Source organism: Emys orbicularis, chromosome 6 (genome assembly GCF_028017835.1).
Source record: "Emys orbicularis isolate rEmyOrb1 chromosome 6, rEmyOrb1.hap1, whole genome shotgun sequence".
Taxonomy (NCBI): domain Eukaryota; kingdom Metazoa; phylum Chordata; order Testudines; family Emydidae; genus Emys; species Emys orbicularis.
In genome coordinates this window covers 61,258,194-61,280,747 of record NC_088688.1, presented here as the reverse complement: position 1 = coordinate 61,280,747, position 22,554 = coordinate 61,258,194, and the positions used below count along the sequence as shown (strand labels likewise).

Sequence of the window (22,554 nt, the reverse complement as noted above, 5' to 3'; positions counted from 1 at the left end):
AAATTAAGATTAAATGTAACATCTGGTACGAAAAATCCTGTTTATCTGTTAATTGGTATTAACATTCTATATTCGCACTCTAGAATCAATAAAAATACTATAGACACCGATGGCCATTTTTAAACTTTCCAGTAGAAAGTCTTGTTTTTCTTTTGAACCATTTAGCTCTTCTTAGCTCTTCTAAGATATCATACTTGCTTTGTAGAATCAGTAACAAGAACTACAGAGTTTATCGTGAGATGCTGGTGGTATTAGTAGCATTCACTTTTTATGATACTTTTTTACAGTGAATCTGTCATCTGGTTTATGATATTCAGACAGGACAATGTTGAAAAGACCAGAAAAGCTTCAGGCTCTAACCTAGAGATCTAGCTCATTAGGGAACTACCTAACTGCTCAGCGTGAAAATCAGAGGTATTGAACAACATAAAGCTCCAACTTGCACTACACTGGTGTTGCTCAGTGCATGCCACTAGGTGCTGAGTTATGAGAGCTTGTAATGGTTACAACTGTCCAAACACCTAAACCAAGATTCGTGTAACATTTGTCATCTGACAAAAAAAAATGTTTATTAACGGTGGCCCCCTTCTCTACTGCACTAAAAGCAAGGAAGGCGTGTGGTGTCCAAGCCTCTATGTTGGCTGTATATGTCTGCAGGAGCACCCTTGCACTGATCCGTGCAGCCAACTTTTGCTGCCAAATTACATAGTGGTACAGTGCAAAGGATCAGTAATGCCCCCAAGGATGTGGTCCATTGTCTCTTTATGAATAAATCTTCTCTTGCTTACCAACAAGGTTGCTAACAGTTTATCCAGGAGGAAAGAACAATATTTTAGCTTAGTGGATTCTAATTATTGAAATAAGCCCCATGTGAGCAAATAAAAATGCAGAGTTCCATTCTACATAAGCAATTGACTCAAATCTATGAAGTTACACTAGGACTGAATTTGCCCTATGTGTTTCACTTTATGACTGTTTCACAAAGAAATGTTGATATGCACATGATTGTTCCTTACAAACAGTATTTCTCCCACCCCAAAACATAAAATGCAGGCGTTCACTTGAAGGTGTGTGATCCTTTCAACCAATCTGGGTCAAATTTCAAGTTCTTATCAAAACCAGACAGAAGGTAAGTTTTACTTGACTTCGGTTTTCATTATGAAACTTGTATAAATAAGATTAGCCCATATTGTGGTGGTGGTCTCCAAATTATACAATGAGGGAATTTCATTGATCTCTTTGGACTTTCCTCCAAGCTGTTTTGATTATTGATGACTGGTTTCTCATTTTGACAAGTCTCACTGTTTTGCTGCTGTGTCTTAAGGGTATTTATTATCTTGTAATCAGTATCTTTGGTAGATGACAGGCTGCCATTGATAGGTGTTTGCAGGTTTCTGGATCTGCCAGACCTATCATTTGTGGCAGGTTTTGACTAGTGTTTTTGAGTGATATCTTGAATGGGAAAGCTTATGGATCAAATTTGCTGCTAGTGTAAACAGGTACAACTTCATTGATGTCAATGGAGTTGAGCCCCATGACATTAGCAATGAATTTGGCCCACCGTCTATAGTGTGTGTCACCAATTGTAGTGAGCACATCAAGAAAGAGAGCATAAAGTGCATCGATATATAGAATACATTAGCATTCTCAGATGAAATTTGTTCCAGTGTTGAGATCCCACAAAAGGCCCTATGGAGCATATAAGCCATATATTAAGGTGATTGAAATGGTTCATAGGGGGCCTTGTTCAGGCTTCTTCTGTAAAGGGCTGAATTTCAGCCATAATATACAGAGATGCACATACTTTTTTGAGATTTTGTACTTGGAGTTAAACTCAAGCCAATAATGTCTATTAATGAGTTTATTTTATTTTCCATACTTTTATGGATCATCTGGTTAAACTATGGCTTCTTATAATTTGGCAACCTCCATTTCTTCTTTTCAATTAGAGGCCTACAATCGATGACACTATCTGTCATTCACTGATTATTTATTTTCTGCCTCTTCAGAAAATAAAAACAGGAATATGTATCTGTGACATCAAGCCACAGATGTATGCTCCAGTGCTGTGGGCACAATTTGAAAATCTGGCCATTTGAATGACTGGAAATCTAGTTTGCTGGCGAGTGGGTGGGTGGGTGGGTGGGTGGGTGGGGGAATGTAGCTCTTTCAGAGTTGGGAAGGGAGTACTGTTATCATCTGTAAGATATATGGAAGATGTATTTTCTGATTGTAACTATTAAGATTTTGTAAGGAAAATTCAATATAGAAAACAGATAGTTGGCTGTTCTGTGTTCATATGATCTGGAATTAGTATTTCACCTTGGCAGCTTCAAATATTTCTGTTTTCTCAAGTAGTCATGGTGATGACATGCTCTCCATTATAACTTTCTTCAAGTGCAAAACATAAATCACTTCTACCTGAGACCATTCAGAATTAACAAATAAACAGGGCTTGGTTCTGAGTGGTGCTAAGCACCTATATATCCCAGTGAAGTCAATGGAGGCTGTAGGTGTTTCGCGCCTGTCATAATCAGACCTACTGTATAGTTACTGACACTAGCCAGTTCAGTATATTCAGCCCTTGGTGTTGTCAGCACTCACTAATTCTGTTGGAATATAATGTCTTCATTTTCGTGGACTGCTACCTTAAGGGGCTTTTTGTTGCATTGTTAGCTTTGCACTGTGCAGACCTTTCTTAATTGCAGTAATCACCCAAAGCAGTTCCTTGGACTACTTGGATATATATATGTTCTTTCCTTTGTATCAATACTACAACCTCTCACAAATTGCTTTTTGGCTCCTATTCCCATTCCTCCTTGAATGCAATTTAGGATGTGTTTGTCACTGAACATTTAAACAGTTCAACAGAGGCAGTTTCTGTGCCCTAGTGGTTAAGTCAAAGCTGAGTAAGGGTGCTTTTGATTCACACTACAGCATCTCTGTTGCAGGCTGGTTTCAAAACATAGACGTATGAGTGGAGATTGGTAGATAAATCTGCAGTTTTGCATTGTTTACTTAATTCTGTTGTATCTTTAGCAGGTATAATGTATGTGGAAGTTTTGTTGCCCTTTTTGACCTGAGCAGCTTAGTCAAGTGTTGGGGCCCTGGCGTGTTCCAGGCAGCAGTAGAAACTGAGTGAGTCTGGTATTCTCTTTGATGCAATCTTGTTTATTTATCAGGAATGAACAATGTCCTGCTTCTCCAAATGCAGGAGGAACCAAGAACAAAAGGAGCAGTTTCTTAGCTTAAAGCCCTAAGCCTCTTAACCAACAGACCCAAAAGCTCTCGCTAGCTTTTTGCAGGATCACACTGTGCTCACAGACTACAGCTTGGCTTTCTTGCTTTTTGCCTTTGTCCTCTCTGTTCTTGTCTGTTCTCAGTTTTTGTGTATTCTCTTACACACCCACTCACATGCACCTGGTCACAATACCCAGTGGAAACCCATGCCCACATGGTGCTAGTTTCTGGACAGACTCTTTAGGGCTTGTTTTAGGTGTAGTCCCTTAACTGTCTTATATAACTATTTTAAATGAATGATGCATTCACACATCAGTGTGAACAAGGTTTTAACTCATCCCATTAAGGTACGATAGTATGTGCAGACACCTAGATTTTCTCAGATGGTCTCTGTTCTTGTGTACATGTTTTCTGTAGATGCAGAAATGTACATTCAAATATGTGGTCAGTGCTGAAAATTTGGTCTAGAATCTTTAAAGGCTTATTTGCAGGGACATAGGAAAAAAAAGTACTGGGTGAAATTCTGGTCCCACTGAAGTCAGTGATAGTTTTGCCACTGAGTTTACTAGGGAAAGGATTTCACCCACTGGATGAAATGACTGTTTTAGTATTCTATTTACCTGAAGGTCTTGGAGCAATTTACCAAACATTAATGAAATATTTCTCAAAACATCCCTGCGAGATAGGAAAACTAAAGCACAAAGAAATGAAGTGATTTACTCGGCCAATTAGCATCAGAACTGAGACAAGAGCCTAAGGTTTCCTGCCCAGGGGCCTGATTTTGTCTTTTTACACTGGTGTTACACTGCTATACTTCTTTTGACTTCAATAGCATTACTCCTGATTTATGCCAACTTGAAGATAAAATCAGGGCCTGAGGGTTGAAATCCTGGCCCCATTGACGTCAACGGCAAAATTCCCATGGACTTCAGTGGGGTCAGGATTTTGCCCAAAATATTTAGATACTACAGTGATGAGCATACTAAAAATGTACAGATAAACAAATTCCTAATTCTGCACTTTAACCCTAAGACCATCCTTCACCTCAAGATTTTTAATGATTTTTCTTAATTTATGGACTGAAAAATGAGCCCTTTCATTAATCTTTCTCTGTCCAAAGGTTGATCTTATTTCTGCTCACCTCCTATGCCTTTCAAGAAAAAAGTCTGCTGAAAAATGAAAAGTAATAGGGTTTAGAAAATCAGTTTGTCTTTACGTTAAATTGAAGTTGTGCATTTTGAAATTTCTTTTATTTAAATTGGTCTAATTGATTGTATATTAGCATATATTTAGCCACAGTACCACTGGGTGCATCATGGAATAAACACATCTGTCACTCATAAACAACAGTTCAAAGTCATGATGTTTATGGAGCATGAAACAATTATTCTTGGCTTCACCTGATTCTGCTGTACAGGTTATTGCTTTTACATTGCATTATTATTAGACAGGAATATAATGGGCTACAACCTTCATTTTTATTACATAATAAAGGCCATACTGGGTCACACCAAATGTACATCTAGCCCAGTATACTGTCTTCCAACAGTGGCCAATGGCAGGTGCCCCAGAGGGAATGAATAGAACAGGAAATCACCAAGTGATCCATCCCCATTCGCCCATTCCCAGCTTCTGTCAAACAGAGGCTAGGGACACCATCACTGTTCATCCTGGCTAATAGCCATTGATGGACCTATCCTCCATAAAAGCCAGGGTTAGGATTTTCAAAACAATCTAAGAGATTTAGACATGCAATTCCATTCATTTTAACTGAGATTCTGTAATATGAATGAGAATAACCTTTTTGCATCTTTGACATAATTTCTTACACATAAACAATTCAATAAAAGCAGTATCTAAATATTGAGTGAAAAATTTATCACACAAGGCAATATGAGCTTGCAACATTATAATATCGATAAAAAAGGAAATAAATATCTAGGTAGCCCAAGAAACTGCATTGAGTGATTGATTACCACAATTAAGAAGGCCTAGAAAATGCAAGGAAGAGATCTATAATGTAATTGTCCAGGAAACTGAAGAAATCATATTCTTGGCACTGAACACTGATAAAATCAAGGAACGATTAAAATGAATTAAAATTAATGGAAGATGTATACTAATCCCATAGTTGGCTTTGAAAATCTCAACCTAGGTTACCATACTTCAGTAAATATGAGTATTCAAAATTAGCAGCACTAAATTCCAATATGAGTATCATTATGTTAATTGCTGTTCTATTTTAGCCTGTCTAGTCCAGTGTCTCTCAACCTTTCTAGACTACTGTACCCCTTTCAGGAGTCTGATTTGTCTTGTGTACCCCAAATTACACTTCACTTAAAAACTACTTGCTTACAAAACCAGACATAAAAATACAAAAGTGTCACAGTACACTATTACTGGAAATTTGCTTACTTTCTCATATTTACTATATAATTATAAAATAAATCAATTGGAATATAAATATTGTACTTGCATTTTAGTGCATAGAGCAGTATAAATACGTCATTGTCTGTATGAAATTTTAGTTTGCACTGACTGCACTAGTGTTTTTTATGTAGCCTGTTATAAAACTAGGCAAATATCTAGATGAGTTGATGTACCCCCTGGAAGACTTCTGCATATCTCCAGGGGTGCACGTATCCGTGCTTGAGAACCACTGGTCTAGTCTATTACTTACATCATCCTCCTTCTTCCCTTGGCCTCTCTAAACCTCTTGCTTCTATAATCTTACTACTTCTGTCTCCTGTAAATGTGGTCCCTCCCCCTTGCCAGAATCTTTTGTCCTCTCGCAACCTCTACCATTTTCTGTGTCTTTTGACTTCCTGCCTCATTTGTTTGGCACTTCAGCTGAGGAGCCCAGCTCTGCCAAATGATTGACTACAGGTATCATAAGGCATTCAGACACCACGGTAATGGGCATGGTTTAAGAACCTGAATAAAGCAGAACACAAAACTACTCTCCCATGGCATTTCTCTGAAGTTTAAAAGCAGCTTGCTTTTTCTTTGTAAGATGTTCTGGTGATTGCAGGTTTCCAGAATTACTTTCTCTTCTACCCGACCTCACCCCCTCTGGTGCTTCAACTACCTTTGTCAGATTTATTTTGTATTAGGAAACTAAGAATACAATTCCACTCTTGGAGGTGCATGACAGATCTCCACTTGATTCTAGAGTGTCTGTCTAATCAATTTTTATCTAGATATTTATTCTGAACTCATCACCATAGAATATGAGCACCCTGGTATCTGATTTTATTACATGTTGGAAGAATAGTAAATCAGACTAGAGACTACCTTTGGATCTGAGAGGAGGATTTTGTCCAAAGGGGGAAGTTGTTTACTGCTCTCACATTTTAGGTGGTCCCTATGAAATAGAACAGACATGCTGTCAGGCTGAGGAATAGTGCTAGGAAAACTGCATCTGTGCCACGATTTTGACATTTAAAAACAACTTTTTGATTTCTGTGTGCCGCATATCAGTGACTGACTTGACATCAGTGGGAGTCGTGCAATTGAATATGAGGGCCAAATTTGATCTTTACACCATAATGTCTCTGAGAGGGTTAAGTAGGCCATGTAAACTACAGCATACAATGTTAACTTTTCTTATAGCATGATTGCACTTTTTTTTTCTTTTCTCTGACCTTTTTCTTAACTTTATATCTGTATGCACTATACGTAATGACAGGCCAAATTTGGAACATCATGCAGTTGAGGTTGGGCGGTGGGCAACAACTTGGCAAATGTAGGTACAAATGTCATGTTCAGCTACATCCCTGGAAGGAGTATTCAGGTGAATTGTCTATTCTTTGTAAAAATAAACTGGGCGCATTAAGCAACGCCACATGTAGTTGTTCAACTACAAAACCAAATTGACCAACTGCTTAGGACAGGTGGGTAATGTCAGGCAAAGCAAGGGTAGTCTTCAGGAGGGTTTCTGAGCTGTGGGGAGAGGGAAGAGAATGAAATGGCAGCAGAAGAGCTAAATAAAGTATAAAGAGAGGGGGAAATTAAACAGACAATAAAATGATATTATATATATAATCTTCTGTTAATAACAAATGTCAACATTACTGAGGAACAGAGCCATGCCATGATATGGCATTATAATTTAATTCTTTAAAAATTAACAATTGTACTTTATTTTAAAGACAAATCAGACTGGGGAGCAGTGCAGATTAATGCATACCTGTGGTGCGATGGAAGTATCAGGGGACAATGTGCATTAATCAAGCATTACTGCGTAGTAGGTTCTGTCTTATTAGCTTAATTGAAAAATGTTTTGTTCTCCCAGCTCTTCTCTTTTATTTCTTCTCTGTTTTGAGCACAGCTCTTCCCAAGGATGGCTAGCAGCTAAAGAAAAAAAATACCCCACACTGTAAAGGTTTTGTTTTTAATTAAATGACAAAGTCTTTACTCATTTCCAGTTTTTAGTACAGGGTGAATCTTAGAGTTTGTAGGAAAAAACAGCAACCATATGTTCATCTTGAGGTACCACCAGGAGTCTGCCAACGCACTTGCCACCGTTCAATTACTGCCTTATTAAAAAAGAAGTTGGATCTAAAGCCAGAGTCAAGCGGAGCGGAGATTCACGGCCGAGAGAGCATGAGACTATCCAGATGCACAGCTCACCCAGATGCAGCCGCTAGTCGCTGTCCGTCCCAGCCATGCTGAAATGTGACATACTTTGGACGGCATTTGAGCAAACCTGCACTTAGACACAGAAGGAATCTATAGTACTCTGCGCCTTCCCTGTCTCAAGCTGTTTTAACTGCATGTTTACTTCTAAGTACTTAGGATGATCTTTCTTCATCCTGACGTAATGAAAAAGATTGTACTAATAGAGAGGGAAAATAAAAAATAAACCCTTTACGATTCTGAACGCTTTGTACTCGGCTAAATATCATTATTGGGAAGACGTGTAATTACATATGCACTACTTCCCATTTATTTTTGTAATTAAAATTTGACTTTGAAATATTTTTTCCAAGGGATAACATCAGATATTTAGGATGTGCCTCTAACTCATTATCCTATCGACCCTTTTCCCTGCAAACAGCTCTTCCCGTTTAAACAGAGCAAGAAATCGGACAGGTTTCCGATGTATATTCTTTATCTCAATCTGCGAGCAATGTTATTTTGCACGCAGCACACACTGTAATTTATACTGTCACGCCTGTTCCCAGTGCCGTGATTTTTCAACCTCCTAGTTTTAAAATCCCCGGGAGTAAGGAGGTAAACTAAAGTTGGCACATTAGAAAACTGCACATCCCTTTGCTGCAAGAGGAGCTGTAGCTGCTTTAGACGAGGTTAGTGCGAGCTGTTTATCTCTTGGACGGAATCTATTTACAAGTCATCTGCTGGGGCAGTGCAAGCATTTCCCCAGGGCGGTTAGAGCCATTCTGAGAGCTGTATCAGGCATTAATTCGTGCCTTCTGCGGGTTAGAGCAGCCACCTCCTGGAAGAGGAGCCTAAAGCCCCCTGATAAGCAAAGGCACAATAATGTTCGCTAGTGCCATGCACTTGACAGAGAGCTTAGCTCTGGCAGCGCTCAGGGAAGCTATTAAGGGTGGGGGATGTGTGAGGGCAGGGGTGGAGGGGTTCAGCTCCTAGCAGAGGGTTGGCTGGATTTTTTTTCTCCTCTTATTTGAATGTGCGTCCGTCCCTCCGGCTTATTTTAGCAACCCCCCTTCCCCCCTCCCCGCTTGGGAATAACCCGCTCGCTCGGGGGCCAGCTACATTTGACGTCAGGCTGGCGTTCGTAGTTTTGACGTGTAAACACTCGGTTCCAGCCCGGCGCGGGAGAGGGTTTGGGCTCCGTTCAGCCCCGAGCCAGAGCCGTGGCGCGCTTGGCTAGGAGACACTGCGCCCTCCAGCCTGCCGGGTGTCCGCATAGCAACCGCGAGCGAAAGGGCTCCGGCTCTGCAGCCATCGATCCGCTGCCCGGTCTCCCCCCGCCCCGCGTGTGTTTGTTGTTTGATTTCCCGCGTCCCTCGCCGGGCCATGGACGGGAGACGCCGGGCCGGGCGCCGGGTGGCTCTGGCTCTCTTCTGCGCCTGGTGCGCGGCCGCCAGCCTGGCCGGCGCGGAGAAGCAGTTCGTCAATGAATGGGCGGCGGAGATCCCGGGCGGTCCGGCGGCAGCCCAGGCCATAGCCGAGGAGCTGGAGTACGAGCTGCTGGGCCAGGTAAGGGGCAGCCGGCAGGTAACTTTCGGACGCCTCTCCCCGGGCACGTACCGGCCCCATGTAACCAGGGACGCCCCCGCTCTCCAGTCCCAGCGCTGGGCTGGCTTGAAACGCTGGGGCGGGGAAGGCGATGGGCGGGCGCCGAGCCAGTTAGCTGCGGCGTACCCAGGTTTGCCTGGGGGCTGCGCGCAGACGCGCCCGGCGGCAGGGCCGGAGCCCGGTGATGGCGAGCAGTGCCCGGCTCGGGAAGAGTGGTTCCGCCCTGGGGCTGCCTTGAAACTCGCGCCCCAAGGGGAGTTTGCAGCCCCGAGTCCTCTCCCGCCCGGCCCCGCCCGTGCCAGGGAGGTGGGTCCAATATGGCAGCATCGCATTCAGCCAGTGTCTGATGTGAGTGGCCAGCGGCGGCCGGCCAGCGGCGGCCACCCCGCGGCGATCTCCGCGCTAGACGCGGGACTGCGAGCGGGCGCTTGCAATGGCAGCTGCTCCCCCGGCAGGGAACGGAGCCTTGTTAACTTTGCTTTACCCGGGAGTTGGTTCTTCCCTCCCCCGCGTGTGCGCATTAAAGAGAAAGATGCCGTAGTCTGTATCTAGCCAGCGGACAGCGAGTCCTCCCCTGCCTCGTGCAAAGCCAGGGGGGTCCCCCCTCCCGGGGATCTCTGATTAGGCAAACTTCTGGCTCTGCAGTCGGGGCGCGGGGTGTCTGTCGGCGCTGGCTCGGAGTTGCAGAGCTCACCCTCGCCCGCCGCGTTTCTTCCCGGCAGCGAGCTCCTCGTGCGCTCGGGATGCCGTGATGTCAGCGTTGTCAGGGATGAGTAACTGCCTTGACGTAACAGCATCCTTGCTGCTCCTCTTCTTCTGGAGCCCCAGCCCCCTGGGTCGTGCTGCTCCAGCCAATGAGATTGGCGGCGTTAGGACCCAAACCACTGTGCAAGGGTAAAAAAAAGCCTGTATCTAAGTAACCCAAGTAGGAGAGAGGATGGTGAAGATAGAGAGCCTGGGGACCCAAGTCTAAAATCCATCTCTCCTCTTCTAGTCCCCCATTTGCTAGCACCACACAGTTTTCCCAAACAGTGTCTTGCCCCACTTATTGTCTAGTGAAAGACAGGCTTTCTCCATCAAAGAGATTTTTCCTTTCTTAAAACAAACTGTAGTATGTATAATAGTAGGTCCATGATTATGGCCTGGACCTGGTCCCTTTGAAGGTAATGGCATAACTGCCACTGACTTTAGTAGGCTATGGATGGATATGTGTATTACTCCCAATATGTCATATGAAAATATAGATTTCATAGCTGTAAACAATAAACTGGGGTAGAGAACCCCATCAGCCTATTTTGCATGCACAAGGAGCTCATATTTGCATACTCACTGACTAACATTTGCATACTCCAAGAAAATATACATTCCCCTATTCAATCCCATCAGCATCCCAAAGAGATGCCATAGGCAGTAGCATGTGCCATGGTCAGAAATAAAACCTTGTCCTCAAAATGTAATATAATTAAGATATGTCAAAATAGGGACCAAGTTTTACTTTAATTTATACCTGTGTAAATCAAAAGTAAGTACTTTAGCTTCAGCTTTAGCTTGGACTGTGCTCCTTGTTTTCCCAACATTACGCCAAATAACACACAGCTTTTGTTAGTGATCAACACCTTATCTTGGAGAGAATTTTATTTTAGAATAAAAATATTATAAGCTATACATTTATGCTAGTTTTCACTCATTTGAAGATGGAATCTAATTCTGACAGGTTATGAATGTTGATATTTGTTTGCAATGGGAGAAGTATCTGGCAGTATGTAAAATATTCCTTTGTTTTATAGATTGGATCACTCGAAAATCATTACCTATTCAGACATAGAAGCCATCCAAGAAGGTCTCGAAGAAGTGCCATTCATATCACTAAGAGACTCTCCGATGATCATCGTGTAAGTGTAGCATTTACCCTTTCTGATATCCAGCATCCATGTTGTCAGCTTATTGCTTGACTTGTAATGTGGTCACAGATACATTTTGCAAGTCTAATATATTCTTCCATCCATACTCATGTGGAGTAGTACATTATTCCAGGAACAGGCCCATTGACTTCAAGGAGTAAGGCACTAGCCAACGTCTGTAAGACTGGCAAAATCTGGCCCTAAGCTGCCATGTATTTTTCTCCAAATTGCTCTTTTATAATTACAGACCTGCAATGGTTCTGGATTAAAAATTAAATTAATGGAGATATCCTATCTCTTAGAACTGGAAGGGACTTTTAAAGGTAATCGAGTCCAGCCCGCTGCCTTCACTAGCAGGACCAAGTACTGATTTTGCCCCAGATCCCTAAGTGGCCCCCTCAAGGATTGAACTCACAACCCTGGGTTTAGCAGGCCAATGTTACCACTGAGCTATCCCCCCGCCCTATTAAAATGCTTATGGGTGGTTGGTGAAAATACATACAAAGAACTTCAGGGCTTGATCAAAAATCTGTTGAAGTAAATGGTAGTCTTTCCATTGACTTCAGAGGGTCTGACTGAAAGCTCATTCTGTGCTATTTCTAGGAAATCTAGGTCTAGTTCATTGTGTTTATATATTAGAAAAAAATTAGAAAAAAAATGCTGAGATTATGCTGCAATACCCAGTTTCACTAACTAGCTGTTCAGTTAACATTTTAAAAGGGCCTGTTACAGGGCCCAGTCTTTCAGTATTTGGGCACTCAAAACTTTTATGGAAATCAGACAGCAGAAACCGCCAAGAGGAGTTTTGACCTTGTAGGGTCCTAGTTATACTGGTGAAACAGACACTCCATTTATCTAATTTTGTGGATGGTAAAGGTGGTGGCTGCTTTTTAAACACACAGGTAACTGGTTAGTTTTTCAGTAACTGAAAGCCTAGCTTAAAAGTTAGGAAATTTCATGAAAATTAAAACTACCATCTAGTGGAACAGCAAAAATCTAAATCTAAACTTACCATAATATTTAGAAATCCAGTTGTGAAAAAACATTTAATCGTTTAAGAAGAAAAATATTTAAGTGATCAGTTACTTAGAGAAAAAAATTAGACTGTGAGCTTTTGTTAGGAGGCAACATTCTATATGAGAAGCTAGTCAGAGATGAGAAAAAATGGGTTAGGACAGGGGTAGACAACCTATGGCACCCGTGCCGAAGGTGGCACGCGAGCTGATTTTCAGTGGCACTCACACTGCCCGGGTCCTGGCCACCGCTCCGGGGGGCTCTGCATTTTAATTTAATTTTAAATGAAGCTTCTTAAACATTTTAAAAACCTTATTTACTTTACATACAACGATAGTTTAGTTATAGATTATAGACTTAGAGAAAGAGACCTTCTAAAAACGTTAAAATGTATTACTGGCACGCGAAACCTTAAATTAGAGTGAATAAATGAAGAGTCGGCACACCACTTCTGAAAGGTTGCCAACCCTGGGTTAGGATATACTTTGTTCTGCTTGCTCTGTTTCAAAGTCATACTTCCCCTGGTGTCTTACTGCTAGCATTTCCTTTGAGATAGGTTCAAGCTGAAAAATGTGAACATTCTACATTTGGAGATGTTTATATCCAGGATTTGGGTTTGGCTCATTGCAAATAAGGGTTGCCTTTCCAAATTCACATCCAGATCTGGCTTCACATTTTCAGCACCCTCATAATACCAAGATCAGATCAGATCCAGAGTTTAGGTTAAGTTCTCTCCTTTTGATCCAGTTACATTTAATTTATCCATTACAAGGGGAAATGCCACCATTTTTGTTTATAGTATATTTCTCTGCTATAACACAGAAAGTGGGGGCAATTGCATGACTGACTTTGATGACAATCATTATTGCATATTTATCTATTGAAGTAAAGAATAGAGTGTTTTGAAATGCTGCAGGTGACATTTGTAAAATCATCTCCAATTTGCTTTTTATTTACCATCTAGTATTCAGATAAGCTATTTGAAAGTGTGAGACATAATTATGTAAGTATATACAGTAAACCCAAAGCAATGCTGTAATGCTATACACAGGGCTGGCTCTGGCTTTTTTGCCACCCCAAGCAAAAAAAAAAAAAAAAACTGCGGGGGGGCGGGAGCAGCAAAGCAAAAAAAAAAAAAAAAACACCTGCGGGGCGGCCGGAGCGGCAAAGCACACACACACAAAAAAACACCTGCGAGGCGGCCGGAGTGGAAAAGCACACACACATGCACACACAAAACACCTGCGGGGTGGCCAGAGCGGCAAAGCACACACACACACACACAAAATACCTGTGGGGTGGCCGGAGCGGCAAAGCACACACACACACACACACACACAAAACACCTGCGGGGTGGCCGGAGCGGCAAAGCGCACACACACACACACATACAAAACACCTGTGGGGTGGCCAAAGCGGCAAAGCACACACACACACACACACACACACACACAAAACACCTGCGGGGTGGCCAGAGCAGCAAAGCACACACACAAAACACACCTCAGGGGTGGCCGGATCAGCAAAGCACACACATACACACAAAACACCCGCGGGGCTGCCGAAGCGGCAAAGCAGGAAGAAAGAAAAAAAAAAACCTGCAGGGCGGCCGGAGCGGCAAAGCAAAAAAAAAAAAAAAAAAAACCTGCAGGGCGGCCGGAGCGGCAAAGCAAAAAAAAACAAACAAACCTGCAGGGCGGCTGGAACCAGGGTGCAGGGGGACTCCCTGTGCTGCAGACATGCAGCGGAGTGCGCGCCTGGTCTAGCGGGAGGGAGCGTGGGGGAGAGAGTGAAGGGGGGCGGCCAGGGCTTCAGCGGGGCGCTTGCCATGCAGTCCCTCCCGCCACGCCGCCTGCTGGGAGGGCTCTGCGCCACTCCGGTCGGCTGGGAGGGAAGGACGCGGGCTGCCCTGCCGAGTTTGCTGCAGGGCGCTCCCCTTCTCTGTGCCGCCGCCCCCTAAAGGGCGGCCGGAGCAGCAAACCAAAAAGAAAAAGAAAAAAAAGGGGCGGCCGGAATGCCGCCCCTTGGAATCTGCCGCCCCAAGCACGAGCTTGCTTGGCTGGTGCCGGCCCTGGCTATACAGTTATACATAGACATCTTCACTAAAGATCTATACCTTTTCAAGAGCAGCCTGTCTTAATAGAATTAAATACATTTTTAAAAGACAGTGGACAGAATCCTGCCTTTAGCTATGTTTGTAGTATTCCATTTATTTTAGTAGGGCTGTGTGGGTGTAAATTAGGGAAACTTTTGGCCTATAGTATTGAGAATATTAATTTGTTGTATCAAAATGCAATAAGTAAGGTCCTGGAGCTATGCCTCTTTATAATCTGCCCATTGTTTAAAGTAAAATGTGTAATGCTTTTAACTGTTTTAAAAATGTGTAATTATCTGGTTCCCTAACTTCTTCCAATATTCAGACTAGTTTAAAAATCCATTTTCTATCGACAACATTACATCAAATTCAAGGGATAATTTTAACTATTCTATATATCAATGGCTGGTTGGCTCACAATGGGTTAGTACAGAGCCTTGTTTCTCTCTATTAGATTGACAGTTTGAATCAAGCCCAACTACATAGTGATAAAAATGTGGCTTGTTACACAATGTCTTTCACTGATGTATGAGTTTGGTGATCTCGGCTCATTTCCCAGAGTGCAGTTGTCCTCATCACAAAAATGATGAGCACAGCTGACACTAATTGTTAACACGCATTAACTGACAAAGAGGCCAAGCACTGAATGGACACGGAGGAGAGTGAAGGATTACCATCCTTACTTGTGTAGAAGTGGTCTTCCTGCACATTGATGGGGCAGTAGTAGAATATTTTTTGCACTAATACTGTCCATGCTATTCCTGTTCAGTGGATAAGGAGAGGTCTACAGTCTCCAGGGCTGTCACTCAGCACGCATTTTTAGCACTAAATGTACACAAAGTAGGAAAATCTATATTATGCGGTGTACTCTCAAATTACGTACGTGTAGCTGCCTCAGTTTTTTTAGGCTATATTCTCTTATGTGGAGCTTTTCATTAACTTTCCCTCATGTGAAATACATTTAAATCATATCAATATAACTGTTCATTAAATTGGGTTTTTCATAGTCACAATTGTGACTAACATATCCTGTGACAGACGTGTAAATCAAAAAGGTATGAGAGCACAGCATAGAGAGACGAGTCCTAATCAAAAAACCTAATCTGATGTTTAGAGCAAAGGGTTAGGGAGCCAGGAACATCTTGAGCTGAGGACTTGTTGTAGGATCTTGGCAAGTCACCTAACTTGTTTTCACTTTACCAAGCTGGAAAATGGAGCAAAAAACAAGTCTGTGTTAGACACCAGCTATGGGCCAGATTCTGATACCCATACTCATGTTGAGTAGCATCTTACTTCCATGAATAGTTCCCCAACTGAAATAAATAGCACTATTTGCAGAATAAGGTTCCACTCAGCATAAGTAAGGGTATCAGAATCTGTCTCTGTTAAAATTTAACTGAATTTTTCTAGGTAAAGAGACAAAGGAGTAATTCATTCCAACAGACAAAATGAGAAACCTTTTGAAAATACCATCAAGTAAATTAGACATAGTCAGGTATATCTATAACTGGCATGCAATTACATGCATAGACACATTCACAAACACACTTGAACATATTCATTTTGGTGTAACCCCACTGACTTTAATAGAGTCACACCAGTGTTGAATTTGGCATACTATTCACTTCTTTCTAATTGTTTACACTTTGAAGTGGAATGTGATCATAAATGCCATTTGGAAAGCTGCTTTGAAGGACAGATTGACTATGAGTAGCAACATTGCTGTGACTGTGGCAAGAATGGCTCTTTTTCCCCCTCTAAAAATTCACGGTTCCCATTCTTTCTAGTTCACATAGAGAGATATTAAATTGTAGGCTGAAGAGTGAAACAAATTGTGTTTTTGCTTGTTTGAGTCACTACCACAGATCAGGCAATCTTCTAACAGCTATATACTTTCAACAAAAAAAAGGTGCATTATGGGGCGTTTGCGGATAAAAGATTTTCACTTTAGCTGTACTTTAAATGATTTTTATAGTATCATGGTTTCACTGAATCTTCCTTCTGTTTAAGATACACTTTAATGCAGAAATGCACTTTGCAGCAATGAACCCTCCACTTTTCCCTCTAGATACCAAGGTACTGTTTTACAATGAAACACTCTCAAAACCAGTTAATCTCTGTGGGTTTATACGTTGTTATTGTTGATAAAAATACTTGTAGGTGTCATGGGCAGAGCAACAGTATGAAAAAAAGCGAACTAAGCGTTCAGCCTTGAGAGACTCAGCAGAAAACCTTTTCAACGATCCTATGTGGAATCAGCAGTGGTACCTGGTAAGAGTTTATTTTTATATGATAGTAGCAGGCAATGAACTTTATTTATACTGATCACATATGCTATTTTGTTGATGTCAAAGAGGGTGCACAGAAGGGAGCAGACTGTAGCCACTTTCCTTGGTGTAGCCCATGGAAATGATAGGTCTTAGCATTTGATGTCACCAAGCAATGTTCTCTCTCTTTAAACCACAGTTCACGCAAAAGCCATGTCATCCAGTTCAAGTTTCTGATCACTGGAATTATGTGATACCTTAGAAAGCTGTTAAACAGTTAAGAACCATGTTTACAATAACAGGAATTTTAGCCTTACCAGATAACACCAGCATCTCTAGTTCTACCTCTTTAGTTGGTAGCATATTTCTGTGTTGGAGCTAATAATGCACACTGCATATGTCAACAGGGAATAAAGCTTCAAACCTGCAAGGTGCTGACCACCCCAACTTCTATTGACTTCGACTGGAGTTGAAGGTGCTCCGCATCTCATAGGATCAAATCATTAATGAAAAGGTGGCAGAGGATGAGGTTTCCTGCCCTATACATGTTTTTTTGGCCTCCTGTGACAACCCAGCTAAATACAGCTGAACAGCTGAGTTTTACATTGCTTTTCTGAGAATCTGCTGGACATTCCCCATCATAACTAGACTTAAGCCTGTTCACCACATATGATCACACTGTGCATCTACTTATGCCTGTACCTTCAGACTTCATTGGCTCCAAAAGAGGGAATGAGGGTAAGGTACAGTTAGAAGCCCCAGGCAAAGCTGGTTCTAGGGGTGGGCACTTGCCCCGGGCATCAGCTTCAAGGGGGCACTGTATTGCTGTGCCGCTAGGCATTTTTTGTTTGCTCTGCTTTGATTGGCCTGCTTTTCTCCCACCCCAATGCTGGTTGGTCAGCTGTGGGTTTTTTGTTTTGTTTTTTTGCAATGGAGAATATTCAGAATCTTTATTTCTGGGAAGCCTTTCCCCTGTGTTCTCTTTCCAGCTCATTTCCAATGGGGAGAATGCAAATACACAGAAAGGCAGTGTGGTCTTGTGGAAAAGGCAATGGACTGGAATCTAGGAGACCTAGTTTCTCTTCTTGGTACTGCCACAACTCACTGTGTGGCTCTGACAGGTCATTTCACCTCTTTGCATCTCAGTTTGCTCATACAGGGATCATGATACTTACCTCCTTTACAAAGTGTTTTGAAATCCTCAAATAAAAAGTGCTATTTAAGGGTTAAGTATTTTTTCCAAGGTACTTCCCTATTCATGTAATAAATACATTGCTCATTGGCTGCTCTGATGACAAAATAGAACCCACTGCCCCAGGTTATCCTCACACATTCATCAGAAAAGCAATTATTTGATAGATCCTACAGAACAACCCTGTGACCTAGAATATTTCCCTGAACTGCAGCTGCTAGAAAACAGGGCATTGTAATGCAAGAAATATTGTTCCCGCAGTACATTTCATTATCTGGATCTCATGCTTCGTTCAGCATTTTTCTGGAAACAAAGATGTACAAAAATTAAAAAAAAATCCTATTTAATAATGTATTTATGTGCTGAGAAACTCAAAGAAAACATTAGTGATTGAATCTATGCCTGTGTTTTTATAGAGGTATCAAGTACAGCTGTCACATATTAAAATATATATATGGTTATGGCTAACATTACAAAAGAAAAATAATCTGTTTAAGAGTTAATCTTTAAAGACCCTTCCATGAATGGAAAGAGGGCATAGGTGAGTCATGTTTCCAAGAGAAGACAGTAAATAGCAAATTGTGATTCAGCACAGTCCTTCATAATCAACCCATCATTTTAATTCCTTTCATTTCCTAATTGTTTTCCACTAGCTAACCTGGACATCAAAGGAGAGACCATTTAGAGAAAACACAGCTCCTCATATCCTGGGTGGCTGCAGTTTGGTTCTCAGTGGGTGAAAGAGAACCAGCCTTTGTAGATTTGACTATTAACTCAAATATCCAAGGATCATCCAGCATATCCTGCTCCTCAGTCTCCCTTACTCCTGTTATCAGACACAGGATGCCCCTTTCTTACCTAAGATATCTTTCGGGAGGATCATAAGTCATATGGTGAACGGAATGAGGGAAGTTGGGTAGGGATAGGGAGGTTTGTCAATATCCCGGCTATTTGAACAGGCCAATCTTCGTTGATTTTTTGTAAAACTTGGGTGGAATTTACAAATTCTGGTCACACTCAAACCAAGGTTGATTTAAAGCACATTTGTAATATGGCTCAAACACAGCTTTGAACAGGTGTAATATGAATGTATAAATGTTAAAATGCTTACTATCATTTTTCCCCCCAGCAAGATACAAGGGTGACTCCATCTCTGCCAAAACTGGATCTCCATGTTATTCCTGTATGGCAAAAAGGGATTACAGGCAAAGGTGTTGTTATAACAGTGCTCGATGATGGCTTGGAGTGGAATCACACTGACATATATACTAACTATGTAAGTTTGTGATTTAAGAATGCTGTAGAAAAAATAAAACAATTGCAGATGTTTATATACAAACATTCTTTGTTGGCTTTCTCTCTGTTCAGTAAGACAGCTCCCACATGACAGAGAAACTGAAATACTCACCTCAAGCATAATTTGGACCCTGGCCTGTATCACTAGGAATTGAGTAATAAGCTCACCAGGATAGTGGGTTCTTCAGGGTGGTTTAGTCCCTGGGCATGTTTAGACACAATGGTTTAACGCTGAATTATTAAAACTCTTTTAGCCCTTTGTGGATTTTTTATTCACAGTGTCATAGAAATGTAAGGCTGGAAGGGATCTTGAGTGCTCACCAAGTCCAGCCCCCTGTGCTGAAGCAGAACCAAGTAAACCTAGACCATCCCTTACTGGTGTTTGTCCAACCTGTTCCTAAAACCTGATGGGGATTCCACAACCTCCTTTAGAAGCCAGTTCCAGAATTTAACTACACAAAAATTAGAATGTTCAAAATTGTTGTCATTTCAAAGATTTCTTAAAAGATCCATGTTTAATTTTGCTAAAAAAAATGGAGAATTAAAAAAATATTTTTGAAAATGTTATTGAAATGGTTATCATTTTTTTTTACTGAAAACAGATTGTAAACAAAAAACTTTCACCAATTTTTCATGAAAAAAATTGGTTTTGAAAAAAGCCACTTTTCATTTAACAAAAACTTGTCGTTCAAAACAGCTCTGCCTGTGAGGATTCCTTAATTAAATGTTTGTAAAGTGATTTGATGATAAATAAACCATCCAGTGCCCTTCTTCTAGATATCCCAATACCTTTCTTTGCAGGCCTCCCCACACTAGCCTTCCAACATCCAAAGCTTTGATAGCAAAAAACCTTTCCCACGTGCATGCTAATCAATACCTCTCTAGAAGATTAATTTAAATGTTATGTACTTTTATTTTATGAAAGTGAACTGTTCACCTAAACATCAAGAATGATGACTAACGCTGAGGACAAAGTATACGTTAAAGTTGATGTCACATCTATCTATCTAATTAATTATGCCATTGCCTAGTATAGACTTCAGAAACTTTAAAACTTGTTTTAGAGGATATTCTCTCATTGTAACTATAAAGTCTATTTTTTAATTTAGGATCCAGAGGCAAGTTATGATTTCAATGACAATGATCACGATCCCTTTCCCAGATATGATCCAACAAATGAAAACAAGTGAGTAGCCTCTCATTTTGTAAAAAGAAACAAACTAATGAAGTATTATGCTGTGCCTTAGAACAGGCAAATGTACAGCTCTTCACCATTAACCTGAGAAATATTTGTACTCAGGACTATTACATGTAAAAGGGAAAAAACATTATGGTATTTTTGCGCACATTATATATGGACGTTGAATAAGTTTCCAGATCAAGATGAGTTTTTTCAATTTAATTTCCCCATTATGTTCTGAAGCTCTCTTTTTCATATGGTTCTATGTATAAAGCACTGATAACATATTTGTAATCTCAAGGGAACAATCTTTTGGTGTTAGTGCTAATGAATTATAGGGCACACCAATCTGACTAAGCAGACTTTGTACTCAGTTATGCCTGTAATGCACGGCCTTGCACGGGGGACGATGAGGAACTACGTCTGCCCATCGGATGGCCTCTGGGAGGGACTGTGTCTTAGGCACTAGGGCAGAGGTGGGCAAACTACGGTCCGTGGGCCACATCCGGCCCGCGGGACCATCCTGCCTGGCCCCCGAGCACCTCATCCGGGAGGCTAGCCCTGGCGCCTCCCCTGCTGTTCCCCCTCCCCTGCAGCCTCAGCTCGCTTGGCCGTTGGCGCAATGCTCTGGGTGGCAGGCTGTGAGCGCCTGGGGCAGCGCAGCTGCAGAGCCCGGCCTGACCCGGTGCTCTGAGCTGCGTGGTGGCGACGGCGGAGTGGCTGTAGCGCCACCAGCCACCAGTGCTCCAGGCAGCGCGGTAAGGGGGCATGGAGCAGGGGGGGTTGGATAGAGGGCAGGTGAGTTTGGGGTGGTGGTCAGGGGGCTGGGGTGTGGATAGGGGTCGGGGCGGTTGGGGGGGGGGGGAAAACGGGTTGAATAGGGTCAGGGGTCCCGGGGGGGCAGTCAGGAAGGAGGGGGGGTTGGATGGGGCAGCAGGGGGCAGTCAGGGGCAGGGGTTCCGGGGGCAGTCAGGGGACAGGGAGAAGGGGTGGTTGGATGGGGCAGGGGTCCGGGAACAGTCAGGGGACAGGGAGGGGTGTGTGTGGATGGGGCAGGGGTCCCGGGGGGGCCGTCAGGGAACGGGGGGGTTGGATGGGGCAGGAGTCAAAGGGGGGAGGGGCCGTGAACCCCTCCCCTAACCGGCCCTCCATACAATTTATGAAACCCGATGCGGCCCTCAGGCCAAAAAGTTTGCCCCTTCCTGCACTAGGGGAACATACCTACCGCACCATCCCTTGTGAAGATGCAGCTGGCTCCCTCCTACACACCTGGCCAGTTATTTTAGTGGAATTTTGTAGCATTTTGTGGGAGGGAAGGAATGAAGAATCTTCCCACATGACCTCCCTACAACCCACTTCTCCTCTGCACAGTGAAACACCATGGTAGTTCTGCTGCACCTAGATCCTTCCATGATAGCTTAGGAAGAGAGCTAGTCCACAGAGAAGAGAACAGACCTCTTTACAAGCTGTAGCACAGAACAAGTCAATTATGTAAGCCAGTTGTGAAGTCACTATTTAATAATGATACAATGAGGAACTCACACTCTGGTTCCCCACTGTCTATCAGGCACAATGGTAGCATCCACATCATGAATCCATTGGTATAATAGAAATAAAGTCACCAGAATGGGAAGTTATCAGAGGAGAAATGTTCTATGATTTTGAAAATGAATGTCTCTGCTTTGCTTCAGCATTTATATAGCAGTAGGAGGCCATTATCCTCTTATTCCAATGACATTATCTTTTAAATCTACCTGCATTACCTCTAATCTTTATTAATATGTAAATGGAATTCCATCCAGAAACATTGAATCATTTAGTTGCATACCAAGCTGTAGTACTAGATAAAGTAACTCTGTATAGTTATGCTGTCTTGTTATGCTTTGAAGGGTAGGAATCCTTCATGGCAAAAGATTATTCCTTGTTAGAGGAATCATTTCACAAAGATGAAGAGGTTTGTTTATTTTAAATACTACCCAGTTGCATTCCAAAATAAATTAAATGTCTAAATTTTTGCTTAAAAGTGGCTTTTTTCATGATATTTTTAAGGGATTTAGCATCTTCTTGGCATTCCAAATTTGCCTCACTACTGCACTCTGTTATAGTAGGCATGGTACAGCTCATGGTAGACATTGTAACAACAT

General features: G+C 42.1%; 1 protein-coding gene across 1 annotated transcript in view; it reads left to right on the top strand.

The window, feature by feature from the left end:
- The first annotated feature begins 9,243 nt into the window (after window positions 1–9,243).
- PCSK1 (proprotein convertase subtilisin/kexin type 1) overlaps window positions 9,244–22,554 on the top strand; it is a 33,869-nt gene continuing 20,558 nt past the window's right edge. Inside the window, exons 1-5 of the mRNA XM_065406125.1 lie at window positions 9,244–9,426; window positions 11,253–11,357; window positions 16,636–16,746; window positions 19,064–19,210; window positions 20,340–20,416. Coding sequence (XP_065262197.1) covers window positions 9,244–9,426; window positions 11,253–11,357; window positions 16,636–16,746; window positions 19,064–19,210; window positions 20,340–20,416 — 623 coding nt within the window. The remainder of the gene's footprint in view (window positions 9,427–11,252; window positions 11,358–16,635; window positions 16,747–19,063; window positions 19,211–20,339; window positions 20,417–22,554) is intronic.